We start from the raw sequence: 17,558 nt of genomic DNA, 5'->3' as shown, positions 1-17,558 counted from the left end.
AATGTTTTCAGTCTTATGTTAAAAAGTTGTGTAAAAGTTGGTATGGCAGAAGCACAGTTAATCCAGATGGTCTCTGGGGTTTTAATTCCAGAGATCTGGATGGCTCCCACCCTGACTGGCTTTAAAAAGTGAGCCACCCAGAGTTGACTGGAATCAGGCAGCACCTATGTCAAATAAAATAATTAAATAAATAGCTTCTGAAAACTTGGCTATTTACTAAGGTTTTGGTGGGAAACCCCTTTTGGGATTTGGGGATTTTAGATGTTGCTGCAAGTTTTCTTCCAAAATTGTGTTTTGGAAGAACACAATCTTTTTTGGTTTCTGTGGCTTTTAATTTTGTACGCCACCCGGAGTCATCTGGAGTTGGGTGGCCCTCTAAAATAAACCAACCAACCAACCAACCAACAAATAAATAAATATTACCCCAAATGCTCTCATTGAACCCGGGGTTCTTCCTGTAGGGGCAAAGGAGATGAGCGATCTTGGTGTTTTCTGAATTGCAGAGGGAAGTTGGAGCAAGCATTATTCTTTGTTCCTGAATGTTGGGGCATCATGACCCGGAAAGCACCTACCAGTATTGCTATTGGGCATTTCTTGGGCGGCTCCAATTTGACTGAACCTTCCCAGAGATTCAACGTGGCTAGTAAAGAAACGTTACTGTACAATAGGACTGTAGCCCCTTCCAAAGGCTGCAGACCACATATTTATGTGTTTAAATTTATAGTTTAAATTCAGCTGTGGATTTTGGATAATTTTCATTTAAATGCATCTAGTAAGCTGCCTTTTGCCAGGCCCATGTAGCTTACTCTGACTGGCAGCAACTCCCAAAGTCTCAGGTAGGAAGAGTTTGTTTCCTGACTGCCACTTCATCGTGTTTTTAATTGGAGATGCCAAGAGCTGAACCTTGGCTCTGCCTCCATACCATGCCCTCTGTCACCACCCCAAGTTACATGATGCCTCCAGTTCAATGAAAATATGAGGAGGTAAGACATGGACAGTTTGTGAAATTAGCATGGAGAGTTATTGGAGTTACCCTACCTGTACGAGCAATACTTCGGAGTTCTTGGTGCTGAGCTCGGTTGTTGCTTGCAGACGTTTCATTGCCCAATTAGTTTACATAATCAGTCCAAGTGAGTGTGGGGTTTGCTGCCTGTTTATATACAGTAGCTTGTATATATACAATTATATGCAGTTCATCCCTGAGCTACAGACATTCTCCTCTACTGGTACCCCATATGGCTGTCAAACACTTCAGAAAGCACACCAATGGAATAAATTTTCATATAGGCAAACTTCCACTAAGGAACAACTGCTCTTTCTGCATGAAAGCCTATGACAGCATGCCCTGCCCACCAGGGTCAGATACAGACATCCAATAAACTGTGTGGCTGCATGGAAAAGAGCTCAACAAAGTGGCCAAAACAGGCATCAACACCAGACAAATAATCAGGCAGAAAACAATATCCCAATCAAGGAACCACCAAGGAGGAAACCAACCCCTCACCAAAACTGTCAGGGAAAACCCCACCCCCCCTCGCACTGATGATGTTCCCTAGTTGGGTCATGAAACGTCTGCAAGAAAACAACCAAGCTCAAAGAGCAGCAAAAACTCCACAGTTTAACCTTGAGCTACAGATATTCTCTATATTGGAAGCAATACTTTATATTTGTATATTAAATTGGAAACATTGTTCAATTTTTTTAAAAAAAAGTAGAATGGGTAATAATATGCATTTCAGAAGTGAAGGAACTTTGATCAACTTGCTGAAACCCAGAAACACTGTTTTTCAGTGATGGGACCAGCCCTCTGGAATGATTTCTCGTTGTCTGCCTTCGGGAAAAAGCTAAAGACGGAGCTTTTCTGGGGGGCTTTTGGGGCCTGATGCCATACATAGTGTGTGGGCTTTATTTGCCTTATTCTTATATTTTTATATTTTATTGCATTTTCTTGTAGTGATCTGTCAAGAGTCCTGTGATTGCAGCAGCATACAAATTTGATAAGTAAATAAATAAATGATAAATATGGAATTTCTAACAACTGCTTCTCTCCCAATTCTAGGAGAATATTGGGTAGACCCAAATCAAGGCTGTTCCCGGGATTCCTTCAAAGTTTACTGTAATTTTACTGCTGGTGGGGAAACTTGCATCTTCCCAGATAAGAAGTCCGAGGGAGTGAGTAACTCTTATTTTTTCTTACTCAATTTTTATGTCTTTTTTGCTGTCATGTTGGAAAATGTTTTGCCAAATTTTCATTGGCTGTACGTTGCTTTGATTTTGGTTTACCACAACATAATACCCATCAGGAGAAGATTGAGAAGAAGCAAGCAACAGAAATTAAAGGCAGGAAAAAAGAGCAAAGAGAAAGAAATTGAACAAATCTAGTTTACAACAGAGCATCCCTTTCCCTCTCCATCCCTTGCAAGCCATCCTTGCTTCTAGCACGTCTGAGCACTGATTCAGATGTTGGCTTTTGTTCTTTGACCTTCCCACTTCTGCTTTGGACATCATTTCATTTTTTTAGACTACAGTTGTCAATACTTGTTTATTGACTGACTTCTGAAAGCAACTTGCAGTGATAATGAGCTGCGAAAGAAGCTGCGATATGTCAATTTCAGCTGATTCATACATGCAAATATATCTTATAATTTCCTCTATTCTAGTTCAAGTGAATCAATTTGAGTGAAAAACACTGCATTGGAAGTGAGAACAAATGTACTCTCTCTTGTTGTCTGTTCACACTTTCACTCCCACCATGATGCTCTGTAGTTACAGACCATACATGCACGTGCAGGAATGAGGGCTGAGCAGTGACTTCCTGATCTGCTGTGAGACTCTGCAAATGGCCCAGTCTGTTTTTGATTGTTCTGGAGACGGTCCAGTCCAAATCCAACTCCAGGTTCACTCACGCATTGCACTGAATAGGAAAAATAGAAACAAACACCTGATCCCATTTTTTGTTTTTATCTGATCAAGATGAAATTTGCAGTAACTTGAGAGCATTATAAGCAGTAGAGGCATTGCAAAATTAATAGAAATGGATGCTGAAGCTGCTGAGCTACATGCCTTTAAAATGTTGCCCTTTTAAACGTGGCCATTGCTTTTTTGCATTTTCTTCAGAATATGATGATGTTTCCAGGAAAACTAGATTTCTGTTAGTGGATGAAATGTATAGAAATCAATGCAGAGGTTTTCAAACTACTGCATGCTTTTTAATTCCAAGTTTAGTTTTTTAAAATGTTCATAACTTTTGTTTTAGATATAAGGAAATTTGCAGAAAAATGTAAAATATTAGTGTAGATTTCAGGAGATAAGTTGAGGGTATGAAAGAAGAGAAGGTGGCAAGGAATAATATTGCCCCTCAATGAACGAGTCAGCGCTGAACCTTGGCTGCGAAGAAGGATAGGAGATTAACTTCCTTTTTTCATAAAAGAGAATAGTCTTTCAGCTAGTCAGAAAGATAAGACCACTACAAAATGTTTTACAACTTGTAAGAGAAGAAATGGGAAACACAGCACTAAGCAAATTGTAAGTTGCTAATTATTTGTTATTTCCTGTTTGGGATGTAACTGTACCCTTTGCATGGTATCGTGGGGCTTCCAAGCTATGAACTGGAGGTTGAATTTCACAGAGGATCTTGCACTGGGACAAAACAAGTGACAGCTGTGCCTCTTGCTTTGTGTGTTAAAAATTGCCCCAAATTCCTCTGGTCCGCATTGGGATCCAGCAAACTTGACTCTCCTCCTGGTATCAACATCTATGAAAGGCCCTGTGATTCTTAACACCCTTGAGTGAGCCACCCCAAACACGTTCAACCCCTTGTTTTCTCTACATAATTCTTTGGATCAAGCCAAATTTTGAAAGCCTGGGATTGGGGCCTCTTTGGAGGCAAGGCTGAAGTCCTCCTGAGCACCTAGCATTTGTACCCCCTGGACCTCTGCAAGGGCCTTTGAACACCCGCAGGCATCTGGCTGACCTCCTCTTCCTAGATTACAGCTTAATTCCACAGTTTTCCAGCCATCACATTCCCTCTTTTTGGCACAAATATTTCTCTTTCTATGTTTGATCCCATTTTACAGGCTGAAACATGAAACAGAAATCCCTTAATATGCAGAGTGCTTTTACAATTACAGTGTAAAAGCTTATCCTCTGAAAATGGGGAAGCTGTGTTGCTATACCTCCCCCCCAACACATACACACACAAGTGATAATATGACCACAAAGAACTCCCAGAGTCAGGCCAAAGGCTTCTAGGGGGGAGAAGGGCCCCTGATGTGGGGGGCTAACAACATGGGTGACCCCAGCCCACTCCTATGAGCATAAAGCACTATTACGTTAAGAATATTTTCCACTTTAAACCTCTTTAAGCTATTGATCAAAAGACTTGTGTGTGCGTGTGTATGCGTGTGTGTTTATAAATAAACAGCTATGTGTCTATTTATTCTTGCAATTAAAAACTGTTTATTCACAGGACAAATTTATTTTCCTAATTCCTAAACAGTTTTTTCATGTTTAAATGTAAAACATTTGTTAGCATAGGAAAGAGGCTGTGTCCATTTCAGGAAATCCATTCCTTCGGCATAAAGCCGTATTAAAAGGTCTGGGCACGTTTATAGGAGCAGATCCTCCTTCTTTTCCTAACCATCGTGGTATTTTTGAACACAGCCCCAAACCCCCATCAGGCCTTTCAGGCCGTGCTGGGTGGGCGTGTGCTCTCTGCGCACCCCACCAAAGGAGCTGGTGTGCCTGACGGAAGGTTCCAGAACATTCTCCTGGTGAACAGCCCGGGGGAAGCCTTGCTCTCTAGGTCCCTCAGCCCCCCAACTCCCCTGTGTGCCTTTCTGCCCCTGCATTCTTGGCAGCAAACACACACACCCAACTGTAGCAGGAAGCAGAAGGGCCATGTGAATGCACAGATGAGAACTGGAAAAACCAGAGTTACAGGGAAGCAATCTGCTCATCCCAGAAACCCTTGGGATTCAAATCAGGAGCCTGGTGTCACTTTTTCAGGCTACTCCCTTTTCTTAAAAGGCATCAGCTTGAACGACTTCCTCAGATGTAGCTCATGAAGACCGATGCTTTTTCGTAAAGTCCGAAAAGGTGCTACCAGACTCTTTCTGATTTTTGGCTACCATGACTAACATAGCTCTCCTCCTACAATATCTGGAACTCCTTGGAGATTCATTGATAAAAACCATTCATCATGGCAGACAAGCTGCCATGAAGCATGCCATGAAGCTGCCATGAAGGACAATGATCGTGGGTACTAATCTTCCACTGACTGTTGGGAATTGTCAGGTATGTTGGGCTTCAGCCATGGCGCCAACAGGGTAAAGACTTCTTCTATGTGGGTGTCAGATACCTTTAGATTACATTTCTATCATCCTTCATCATTGGCCATGCTGACTTGAACTAACAAGTTGGATGCAACAACTTCTGGTGGCTCAGATGTTGCCCTAAAATTCATGCACAGTGTTGAGTTTTGATGCCACAACCGTGAACAGTGCTTGGCAAATAAGAGTGCATAAGAAAACTGATGTTTCCTGTGATTACAGAGGTGTCTTCTCCTTCTTCTCCTTCTAGATTGGCTTCTGGCTGAGGCTATTGGGAGTTGGTGTCCAACATCTGGAGGGTCACAAGTTCCTCAGTTGTGCCCTGGGGGTTTCACATACCTAAAGCCAGATGGGGCAGTGGGTCATCTTAAATTGTTTTGAAATAAAACAAGGAAAAGGAGAGTTCTAGGCTTCACAATTCTGAAAATATATTTGAATGCACTGCTAACCATTCAGAAAAGCAAGTCTTTCCTTGGAAGCAGAACAGTCTTCTTTGGCTTTTTAAAGGGGAAGGGGAGAGTTCTTTAGCTCAACCCCCACCTGTGCAAGGATGGACTTAGCAACCCTGTGTCTCTCTTGGCTTCCTCCCCACCTCCACCCCCCACCCCCCAGGGTCAGGGAAACAATATGGGCCTCCTAAAGGAGGTTGGCACAGAGAAGTTGAAGGGCTTTCTGGGGTGTTTTTTCAACACTTCTGGCCCCAGAAAGTTTCAGGAGTTGTGTTGTCGGTTTTTGGTTTCGCTTAAAAGAAAGACTCAAGTGGTTTCAGTGAGAACCTTTAGTTGCAGACTGTAACTCTTCTTTTTGTCTTGTCTCTGTTCTTCTCTTCCCCAATGTGCCTCTTCCGCCATTTTCAGGCTAGGATTACTTCATGGCCCAAGGAAAACCCAGGCTCCTGGTTCAGTGAATTCAAGCGCGGTAAACTGGTAAGAGGATCCCACACTTGGCTTTCTGTTTGGCTTCAACCCCTCTCATATTTTGCAGAGCAAAATGGCCCGTTGGCCCAAAGAACAGCCAGCCACATGGTACAGTCACTACAAGCGGGGGTCTTTGGTAAGTGGTAACGCTTCTGGCTCCCTCCGCCTTCCATCTGGAGCACATCAGCCATGGCCGCTTTCCACTGCTGGCCCCAAACTGATTCCACTCTGCATGCTGAACTAACGAGCAACGCTAGACAGGTCCAAAGGATGACAGAGGAGCAATTGCAAGGGGAATTGGAGGCTCAGTTTGGGCCCTCACCATAATCAACATTGGCTTGGCCTTTCTGAGGTTAGGTGGGCCTTTGACCTGACCTCACTGGGGATTCCTGTGGAACCAGAGAACAGGAAGGAAGGAAGGAAGGAAGGAAGGAAGGAAGGAAGGAAGGAAGGAAGGAAGGAAGGAAGGAAGGAAGGAAGGAAGGAAGGAAGGAAGGAAGGAAGGAAGGAAGGAAGGAAGGAGATAGGTTCTAATCAAAATTTAGTTGTCTGGCAGAATTTTATTTATTTATTTATTTATCATATTTATATAGCCGCCCATCTCACACAAAGTGAATTCACAATGTAACAGCAAAAAAATACATTCAAGAATATATATATATTCATGGAAATGATATATACACAAATGGTATTATATTAAGGGATTATATTAAGGGAACTACTCTACAGAAACTATGTAAGAATTTCACACAAAAATACCTCCGTTTGGAGAAATGTGCTCCCAAATACACTGAAAACATTACATTAAAAAATAATTCTCAAGCTCAGTGACCCACATTTGATAGAGAAACTGAAACTGGAAGATTCCCAAAATTGAGAAATTGGAACGGAAAGAGTCTCAAAATTAGAATAATTGAAATCAACAGGTTTGCCTCTCCCTGCCAAAATTCATTCCCACTTGGCACCCAATGGAATTCAACTCCAATTTCCAATTCACTTTTGAAGCAAACACAAATCTGAGTTAATAATATCACAGGAGCCTTTGGAAGAGCTATTACCTGATGACAGATCTCAGAGCATTGTCCTGCTTAGAACAACAGAAGCGCCAGGGAATTTTCTTTAAACTGGAAGGATGATGGAATGGGATAGCCTGGCAATGTCAGGACTGAATGGTGCATGAAGAACTGAAACGTGCTGAAGAATTGAAACATGAGGAATAGCACACGCTTGGAGAAAATAAGGCTGTGACCGTGTTGTGATGCTATCGGAGTTCAAGAAAGGACAAGAGAGTGACCAAGGATGGCGAAATTCATTTCTAAGCCTCTCGGCTTTCATTGTTCTAAAAACAACTTTCCAGCTTCACAGGATCTGCACAAGGTTTGCTAAAGTCTCAGAACTGGAAGTTTGGCCTCAGGTGCCTGGCTTTGTTGGCAAAAATCAAAATAAGTAAAATGTAAAACATATTCCACGATTCCGTATTCCATAATCTGGAGGGCCTGAGTGCAAAACCGTTTTATCTGAAGATAGGTAGACCCGTGTTCACCACCACAGATCTTGGGTATTCATATGTGGTGAGAAGACAGTTCAGAACAACAACATTGACAGCTTTTCAGAATCTCTTGAAGTTCCCTTACACAGTTTTCTCCGGCAATCTTCATTTTATCTTAATTAAAGCAAAATGACACAAAGGCATCCTGGTCGTCCATCTGCAGTCTTCCTTATGTGCATGGAGTGCTCCGAATGTGATATACAAAAGCTTTTCCAGCTGGGCAGCACCGCCACCTCACAGAGCAGGCTGAAATCGTGTGTGTTTGTGTGTGTCAAGAGCTTCTTCCCTTCCCAAGGGAGCCCATGCATGTTCCCAAACTCACCGCACTATACTAACTGGAGAGATCCAGGTCCACTGTGTGTACGTCTGGCCAATTCCTTGGCTCTCTTCCAGTCTTGTGCATATCATTTTGTTGTGGGGGAGGGAATGACTTTGTTTTCCATTGTTGGTTTTTGCTCAACACCGCAAAAGTTTGCCTTCTCTCTTCTTTTCTTGCTGTCATTATCTTGCTGATCATCAGGATTGTTTCTTGAATTGGAAATGAGCCACCAGGATCTAGAAGACTTGCGAAGGCAACAGTGTCACATTTGCTCATGCAGTGGGGATTCCTGACCTATTTGAGAAATTTCACTAGTCATAAGAAAACTCTTACCAAATTCCTCTGATGCATCAAATGAGAGGAACCCAAAATTAATGTCAGTTTTCACTTCAGTTAATATTGCTGTGATAACCCATTTAGATAATATTGCTTTTTGATTTGGGGAGCAGTTACTGGATGTTGTCCCAGGACTTTTAAGGGCCACTTGCAGCTATGGACCTCAGGGCCCCAGATTATGAATCTGGGGTTGCCTCTCTCTCATGCTATTTTTCCCCTCACCCAAGAAGACATGGAAATCTCCTTTTAGAATTTCATGAGCTTTAATACCTGTTTGAGCTCCTTCTAGTTCCATCATAAATTATTCTTCTTACAAGGAATCCAGAAGGTGCTTAGAGCATATGTTGCTCTGTTGGCTTGGTCAGAAACATTCTTAAGGAGAGGTTGCCAAGTAACAGTTTTTTGGGGGTAAGATCTTGTTCCCTTGTTCACACACTGAACTATTTATTTATTTATTTATTTATTTATTTATTTATTTATTTATTTATGTAATGTGTATGCCACCCATCTCCCCCAACGGGTGACTATATATGATTGATTAATAGGTTAGTTTAACCTACATGGTTGCCATTAGCATTTTTAACATTCTAAAAATATTGTTTCCACAATACATGCAAATTAGGCACAGGTTTGCATTTGGGTGTGCATGACAGGGAGGCAGGGGAGAGAAAGAGAGACAGTTCAGTAAGGCTAGCTTTTGAATCAGAATTTTTGAATCAGTTAATTTAATTGACTGGTTAACTAAATATTGTTGATAAACTTCAGTTTAATATGCATATTAGTTTCTAGAAGCAGTTGAATCAGGCAAAAAGATATATTTTTATATATTTAAGAACATTGCTTGAGGTAAAGATATATAGGGGGATATCTGGGATCTCTTTAAGTTCTTTCCAAATTCATATGGAGTTTTACCAGAGGGTATAGTAGAAATTTACCTCAGATTTCACCAGTGGATTACTGCAATGAGTTCTGCATGGGGCCTCTACCTGAAGACCATCAGAAGCTGCCACTGGTCTAGAATGCAGTGGGTAGTAATGAGCATGCCTCACTATGCCCCTGTGCCACCACTGCTCTGCCAGCTGTCCTTGTTGCCACTTGACTTCCAGGTGCAATTCAAGGTGCTGGTTATCCCCCATAAAGCCCTTCATGGGACATGGCCTAGTTACTGAGGGACCCCTGATCTCCAAGTGTGTCTGCCCATCCTGTAAGAACAGGCAGAGAGGGGCTGCTCCAATTTCATCCAATTCAGCTTTCTGCCTGGAGTCTAATGGCGCTGGGCGGCCTCTAAATTGAATGAATGTTGTGTCAATTAGATGGCCACTCCTAATCGGAATAACTGGAAAGAAGTAGTTAATTTTAGAAGATGATCTTTCTGCATCAGAAGAATTTAGGAGATGATAAGACTAGTGATGTTTAGTAAGACTTTCACAGAAAACAGAGCTTCTTTCAAAAGAGACCTGTTCAGCCTTGGAAGGAAGCAGAAGAAACTCTGCAATAGAGAACCTTCTGCCTGTCCATCCTCGCTGCTGTAAATTCATGTTAGATACGCTTATATGGTGGAAAAATCAGTTGCCATCTGTAAGTCTCTTGTGAACAGGTCCTGATCCAGGACAGTCCATTCCATCTTCTAGCTCCTGGTCGCTCTTTTAGCTTGTCATCTAGCATGCTTCCGCTTGCCTCAGTCAGTCATATTGATCTCTCTCAAGACAAACATGGACAGGAGTCCAGATAACTGGTTGGTATAACCTTTGTTTCTTCTTATTGTTTTTCATGTGAAATTGACTGATGCTGAGCGTGTCCTGACATAGTCCCCCGTTCCCTTCTGGCCCACCCAGTCCTTTCCCAGAATATCTAATGAACACAGGGGGTCTTGTCTGAAAGTTATTTAACTTCAGCGTACAGTACCAGGATATACAGTATAGGGAGCATCTGATGACCTAATTTTTGACACAAACACACAGGAAAGATTTTCAATAAATTCATGGGGTGAAAAATCCAAAATCCCTACTTGAGTGAGATGCCTATATTTCACCCAATATTTCAAGTTTTCAAAAGTTTTGAGTCTTCTACTGTGGTCCTAATTCTTGTGGGTCTATGTAATGATCTTTTTTTTTCTATTCTGTCAATTGTAAGGTTTTTAATTATTTCCTGTACCCTGAATACAACTTGTAGAAATGAGATCTATCTTTTAAAAATAAAGCATAGGATTTGCCCACCCTGAAACTCAAATCCCATTCATTCTTCAGAAACCATGGTGTCTGTGTGATTTTTTTAAATGTAGCTGTAAAAAATTCTCTCTGGTCATCCCCAAGGTGGTCTTGGAATTTTATTTGATACCTGACACACTTTGAGGTAACCTGCGCACCTAGGTGCAAAAACTTTGAAAAGCAGCTTCCCTCTCCATTCATTTTTCCTGCCCCAGAGTTGTCGCATAGCCTAGCGCGGTCTGCTTCCTCCTTGTCTCCTTCTCCGCTTCCCCTTAGCTCTCCTACGTGGATTCTGACGGCAACCCCATTGGAGTGGTGCAGATGACCTTCCTGCGGCTTCTGAGTGCATCCGCTCACCAAAACGTCACCTACAACTGCTTCCAGTCTGTGGCGTGGCACGATGCCACCGTGGGCAACTACGAGAAGGCCATCCGTTTCCTGGGCTCTAATGATGAAGAGATGTCCTATGACAACAACCCTTTCATCAGGGCGGTTCTTGACGGCTGTGCAGTGAGTGATTGTGCAAAAGAGGGACGAGGGGGGGGGAGCTTGGCTCAGAGCCCACATTTTGCAGCCTCCTCATAGAATCTTCCAGACGGCTCATGTTGATAGCGTAACCTCTCATTTTCATTGGCGTGATTATTTAGGGAGGAGGGCAAAGGTGGGACAAAAAATAAGAGGCAATAAATCGGTTTTTGACTAATGTCTGAAAACAATTATTACTGCATATATTATCTATACACCAAATGAGTTTAATTAAGTGTAATATAATGATTTTTTTTATTACGGTGACTGACCAGAATTAAGTGTAATAATCATACTGAATTCTCCTGTAAAAGTCCAACTTTATGCGGAGAATATTACGTTCTTCTTTCATTAATAGAGATTAGCGTGAACCATCTTTTGGTGGCTGAATGTCCACAACTTTTGGGGAAAGGGTAGTACATGGGGCTATCTTTCGAAGTGGTGAGACCAGGGATCTCTGGGTGGTACCTGCCCTAAGATGCCAGAGCCGGAACCTCCGAACAAACGTAGGTTTTCAGCTCTAGAACGGGAGTAAACCAGAGACCCTGGTCTGAACAGCACCCTACACAAGAGTTATTGTTTCATCCGCCCTGGGCTCGTTTAGCCTAAAGAAGGGGAAGCTAATGAGAGACATGACGACAGTCTTCAGTCCTGGAAGGGTGTCACAGGGAAGAGGGGGTGGATACATCCCAAGAGCCGACAAGTAGCAGCTCTACAGGGAGAGATCTAAATTTGAAATAAGGAGGAGCGTCCTGCCCGTGAGAGCTCTTAAGCAGTGGCCCAGCTGCCTCCTGCAATCGTGGGGGCTCTCCAATGAAGGTTGGATGGTCTGAGGATTCCTGCCCTGGGGAAGGAGGTGGACTAAAAGACCTCCGAGGTCCCCTCCCACCCTACAGTTCTGTGAAAGAGAGGGAAGATTTCCGTAGCTGATGTGACTTAAGTTTGCATTTTGAAATTAATACGTAAATGGAAATACAGAATTTTGTAATGCAGTTTGTCAATAAGTATAGATGCAGATATACATTCAGATATAACGTCTGTGCAGTGCTTTCAGTTCAGTCTCCAGAAGATACCACAGAACACATGGAAGCACAAAGACAGTGTCTCTGCAACTCCTTAAGGGTCTGGAGTCTGCCAAGAGTTGGAGTGCGCAGCACGTAGCCATATTTTCCTGAAAAAGATGTCGCTGCTTCCCCACCTTGCAGGGAGGAGCCATGAGAGCCCCCCAGTGCCTCCAGAGCACTTTTTGGAGGTCAAATCCAGTGCTCTTAGGCCTAAGAGAAGGTTGGATGGCCAACCTCCGGCTATACAAAAAGGCATACAAAAATTCATACACATATGGAAAAATGCATTATATCAGGGAAAGTTGTTTGCAAAAACTGTGTATATCAGGCAGTATTTTGAACACAATGTACACATTTGAGAAAATATGCAGAAAAAGGTAATGGGAATTTTAAAAAATATTCCAAGTTACGGCAGACCAAATTTGATATGTGGTAAAAAAGATTGAAAGACACCAAAACTGGCTAACTTTGCTGCCCCAAACGTCAGCTGGCAGGAGCAATAGTTTGCATATTCAGTCTAAGCCAGGATTTTAAAAAACCGAATGCAGCATTGAACAACACAGTGCTTTCGAGCAGCAGGGTTGGGCTGAAGAAAAAGTAATTGAAAGTAGACAAAATGATAGGTTGATTCTGCCGGTTAATGCACCTGAAAGGTCTCTATCATTGCGAACATGGCATCATTAATACTGCCCTGACTTGTCCTGCTTTCTTCCTCTTGCAGGCAAAGAAGGGCTATCAAAAGACAATCTTAGAAATCAACACACCCAAAGTTGAGCAAGTCCCCATTGTTGACATCATGTTCAATGACTTTGGGGAAGCGTCTCAGAAGTTTGGATTTGAGGTGGGACCGGCTTGCTTCATGGGCTGAGGGCCACTCAGAAGACTTGTCTCCAAAAGAGCAACTTCGTAACCTCATTGCGCCTTCTATTTTTGGCTACTTTTTTTTTTTCGTCATCACGTGCACGTTCTGAAACTGGACAGTTTGATGGGTTTGTTTTTTAATTGTTCTCCTGTTTACCCTGAATGTCAACTTTGCCACAAGACCCCAACCCCGTTGAAGCCCCAGTCAAAAACAGGACCATGCCCACCACAGACTCCAGAATCACATGACCTAAAGCATCTCCGATTGGCCAAAGCAATCTTTTCCTTCTTTGCTATGCATCTTCTTGGAGACCATCAAAGGGCTCAGCTCTTGCGCTTGAATGTATGCCTCTTTCTCGAAATCAGAAACATTCCGGCATGAGACTCTGCCAACGCGGTTTCATCTGCTTTCACTTCAGCAGCTTCTCTGCGTCTGATGGAAGACTTTCCAGCGATAATCCAGTTTCCCATCCCTGGGAAGTCCTGAAAACACCAGAGAAAACCATCAGCCAGGCAATTCAGCCAACGTCTTATCTCTGTACAGAAATATGGACTAAGAACTCTGAAAAACCCTTCTAGTTTGGATTCTATTCTTTGCTGGGGTTTCTCTCAGAACCTAGATGGAACATCGCCACCCCCAGAAACATTGATCTGGTCTTCTTTCCTGGTTAGTTCATAAAAGAAACCACAGAAACCAACAACATTTAAAAATGCCAGGTTCTGACTGTATACCCCATATGATAAAGGTGCTTCTATTTTTGTATTTTGTAAGTAAATATTTGTATATTATTATATTAAATATTAAATGTTTCTGGGTTCAAAACATGCATGTGATTCACCCATGCCCACTGGTAATTTAACGAGCAACCTTTCTCACCAGCGTCCAAGACACCTGCTGAGACCAAAGTAGGAATAAGCAACGCTCAGGAAGCAGGTTCCCTCAGAGAAAAGTGCCCCCCCCCGAATGCCGTCAGCCTTAGAACTGAGGTGCCATAGCTTTGCAGGCATCCAAGCAAACGGGATTGAAATTAACTATCTGCCTGAACACTGGGGGAATCGAGGCAGGCGCGTCTCCAAACAAAGGAAAAACGGGTGCGAGGGTGAGGGCGCCTTTGCTGCCAAATACACCAGCAGTTTCCTTCTAAGAGTTTTGATTTTTGTCAGCTCTGACAAGCAGTAAAGATTTATGGCCAGCTCCCACCCCCCACCCCCCGCCCCCTCATTCTTCGGGCTTTACCTAGTGCAATGTACAGGTTTGTTTTTAAAAAATACCTTTTACCAAGAAAATCTTTTTCCCCTCAAACTTCTACTTCAATTCAGAGGGCTCTATATGGCAGGGAGACTCATTTATGTTCTCTCTCCCCAATATTAGTAGTCATAATAATAATAATAATAATAATAATAATAATAATAGGTGCTTATTACATTCCTCTTTGTTGGTGCTATAGCTGTTGGAGACCCTTGAATGACAACACTGGCTGAGCCCTGCCGGGGTCTCCCTCCAGCCTTCCCCTCATTTCAGCCCAGTCGAGCATCTCCTGCCCCCTGCCCGCCCCTGCCCGTCCCCGCCCCACGGTCTTGTATAATGTTGCCCACCAGGCTGAGACTCAGGACGTAGATCAGCTTCTTTCTGTAAGTGGTACGTTTGATGACGCATGTTATTAAAATTGTGCCGGGGGGTGTAGGGGTCTTGTTTTTCTTTGGTAACAATAGACTCTTCATGCAGTTTATATGAGGGTAAACATGCCAGATTTGTACTCAGTTGCTGAATATTTGTGGTGCTAATTTATGACTTTATTCAATGTACTGAAGTCAACACCAGACTTGACCTGCCTCTGAAACTAACCCTCTGTCTTTACAGAGCACAACCAAACAGTGCAATTGTGTGTGTCTTTCTCCACTGGGGGGCTTGCAGCAGCAACCCCCCTCCCCCCCACTCACTGACCGCACAGGCAGAAAGGAAAAGAGCACCGCGCTCCCCTCCTTGGTCTCTTCTCCGAAAAACCACCCCTCTGCAAAGGGAATGACATCACCATCACTGTGAATGGGGCCCTTTATGGGACGTCCTTTCCCGCTGCATGGAAAGCTGCAGATGTGAGAGCTGGGAGATTTGGGGTGGCCGAGAATTAGCGTCTGCGCCTGATCTGCAGACCCACCTGGGCCTGGCTGACTTCCCTTCGTCCGTTATTGGGGATCCTTGCCCCTCTCCTGCCTTACTTTCCCATTGGAAGGGGCAGGATCCTCCAACAGTGGTTGTCAGAATAATGCTTGGGGTCCTTCAGCTTCCTCTGCAGTGTGGAGGTGCAAGAAGATGACGCATTTCTGATTGAAAACAACCAACCCTCCCGTTTTTGTTCCAAACAATCCTGTTTGTCTTTGGAAGGTGGTGGGAGGCCTTCCCCGTAGCCCTGCTCCCTCTCCATTCCCAGATAGCCACGGTGAAGCTCCAGGGGCCTGTCCCACCCCCCACAGATTCAGGGCACAAGCCTCACAAGAGGCCCACAGCGTCTTCGGGGATCGATGATCTGGAGATCCTAAACTGAAGCGCCCCTGCAGAGCAGATTCCCAGATAGTCAATGGTTCAGAAGCCGCCCTACATCTCATTCCCAAGCGGCAACCCAGGAACGATATCCACAGTGCTCTTTCCCTCCTTTCAGGAATTCTGGGGGTCACCGGCTGGAGGGTGGGGAGCTAAGACACACTCTCTTAGGTCATGTGATTCTGATCTGATTATTTCTTATCCGAGGATCTTTCTTCCTTCCTTCCTTCCTTCCTTCCTTCCTTCCTTCCTTCCTTCCTTCCTTCCTTCCTTCCTTCCTTCCTTCCTTCCTTCCTTCCTTCCTTCCTTCCTTGTTTGGTGCTTCTATCAAAATCCTACCAAGTGTTGTAAAACTGTACTGACGTTTCTTTCACGCCTATCCCATTTTTCCTTCCCTCCCAGAACACTTAGTTACCGTATATTGCAATAAAATTTGCTTCTTGTATTTGCAGACATATCTTTCTGTGTAATTTTATCCCCTTTCCCCCTAATATATATATTGACTTGAACAAATGTTGATGAGAAAAAGTATGAAAACAAAGATTTTAAATACATAGAGCCCCCTCCCCCTTTGAAGTGAGGGTGTGTGGGTGTGTATCTCTGCGTGTATGTACATGTACACACACACACACACACACACACACTCACGTATGATCAGGTGACCCTATTTGTACAGGTTTCCAAATTCCAACATATCAGTGCCTTTAAGAGGTATTTTTTAAGAAGAAAAAAATTAAACCTGTGTAATAAAGGAATAAATGTAATCGATATTTTTCAATAAACCAAGTTTACTGTTTCCACCTAACCCACCGTGACGTGAATGCTTCTTGAACCAGAATGCTGTGAGACCAAGCCCCCACCTCCCTCCCCCACCTCTTCCGTGATGAAGGGTAGCAGATTCACCCAAACTGGCCAGGCCTGGGGTGGGGTGGGGCCCAAAGGAAGGCCCACCCGCTTTCCAGACAGGCAGTCGAGGAGTCTTAAGAGGAAAGCAATGGGGGGCACAGAAATGGGGGGCAAGGGCAGCCTTGGGATGGGGAAGGAGGTTTGCTGCAGAGACACGTCAGTTAAAACCATGGTTGCCTCTTGCTCCGTTTCACCCGCCAGACCTGATGAGAGGTTTTTCGGAGGGGGGCGGTCTCCGGGTGCCTTAAATCCTGGGCTCTTCCAGAGGAGGCAGGCACCCTTCGAAGGAGACGGCTGGAGGGAGGCCTGGTTTTCTGGCTCCTGCACTGCAGAGAGCCAACCTTTTCCATGCCAAGGGCAAGAAATAGGGTGCCAAGTAACCACAGCCAGGGACACTCGGCACTGCTCAGCAAGAACTATTTATATTCTACCCTCTCTAGGAGAAAAGGGTGCAGCTGGCATCTTAGCAGGACTTCAGCCATTCTCTCCCTGGTCCCTCTTTGCCAAGAAAGTCTAATCCAGGTCAATCTCCCTGGACAGGGATGTAGCAGGTGTTGGTTCTTGTTGGGCCCCTTTTTGGCCCTTGGCAATAGCTGCCTCCACAAAAACGGTTGAAGGTGTGCGCCGAGAAGCGCATTCTCCTTCCCCCATAAGATCATGAAGACTGGGAGAGAAATGTAACTGAAATTTCAAGAGATTCACCTCTTTTAATATTTTAAAGTGTTTTACTTCGTAAAATTTCTGTAATAAGCCTGGTACCTTTTACGGTGACGTGAAGCTTCTTCCATAAATTCCCACCAGCAGCGCTTCCTGAACTGCTCTGCCACCTTACATTGGGTCAAATCAATGGTTTTCCAGGAAGTGCAGTCACGGGGGACCTTGGAGAGAGTACCCATCACTTTAAAAATGTAAAAAGTCAGATATAATCACCTTGGCTACTTTCTAAGAACCAGCAAGGGACGTTTTATAGCAGTGCCAATGCCCAACATTTGTGGTAATTTTATC

The 17,558-nt window shown here is 43.8% G+C and overlaps 1 protein-coding gene across 2 annotated transcripts in view; it reads left to right on the top strand.

Moving 5' to 3' along the window:
- The window catches only part of COL5A1 (collagen type V alpha 1 chain), a 198,733-nt gene extending 182,767 nt beyond the window's left edge, over positions 1-15,966 (top strand). The window contains exons 63-66 of one of the 2 annotated variants that reach the window (XM_088147231.1): positions 2,060-2,172; positions 6,315-6,383; positions 10,935-11,168; positions 12,969-15,966. In XM_088147231.1, the coding sequence (XP_088003357.1) occupies positions 2,060-2,172; positions 6,315-6,383; positions 10,935-11,168; positions 12,969-13,115 (563 nt within the window). In that variant the 3' untranslated portion in view covers positions 13,116-15,966. Of the gene's footprint in view, positions 1-2,059; positions 2,173-6,187; positions 6,257-6,314; positions 6,384-10,934; positions 11,169-12,968 lie in introns of both variants that reach the window. The other variant, XM_088147230.1, reaches the window with a different exon arrangement.
- The last annotated feature ends 1,592 nt before the right edge of the window (positions 15,967-17,558 follow it).

Source organism: Python bivittatus, unplaced genomic scaffold (assembly GCF_059951505.1).
Source record: "Python bivittatus isolate LINGU-HERP-01145 unplaced genomic scaffold, Pbiv_v1 ctg000160_np1212, whole genome shotgun sequence".
In the NCBI taxonomy this organism is placed as follows: domain Eukaryota; kingdom Metazoa; phylum Chordata; class Lepidosauria; order Squamata; family Pythonidae; genus Python; species Python bivittatus.
Note: the sequence above shows the minus strand (reverse complement) of the source record. Positions and strands in the feature narration are given on the sequence as shown.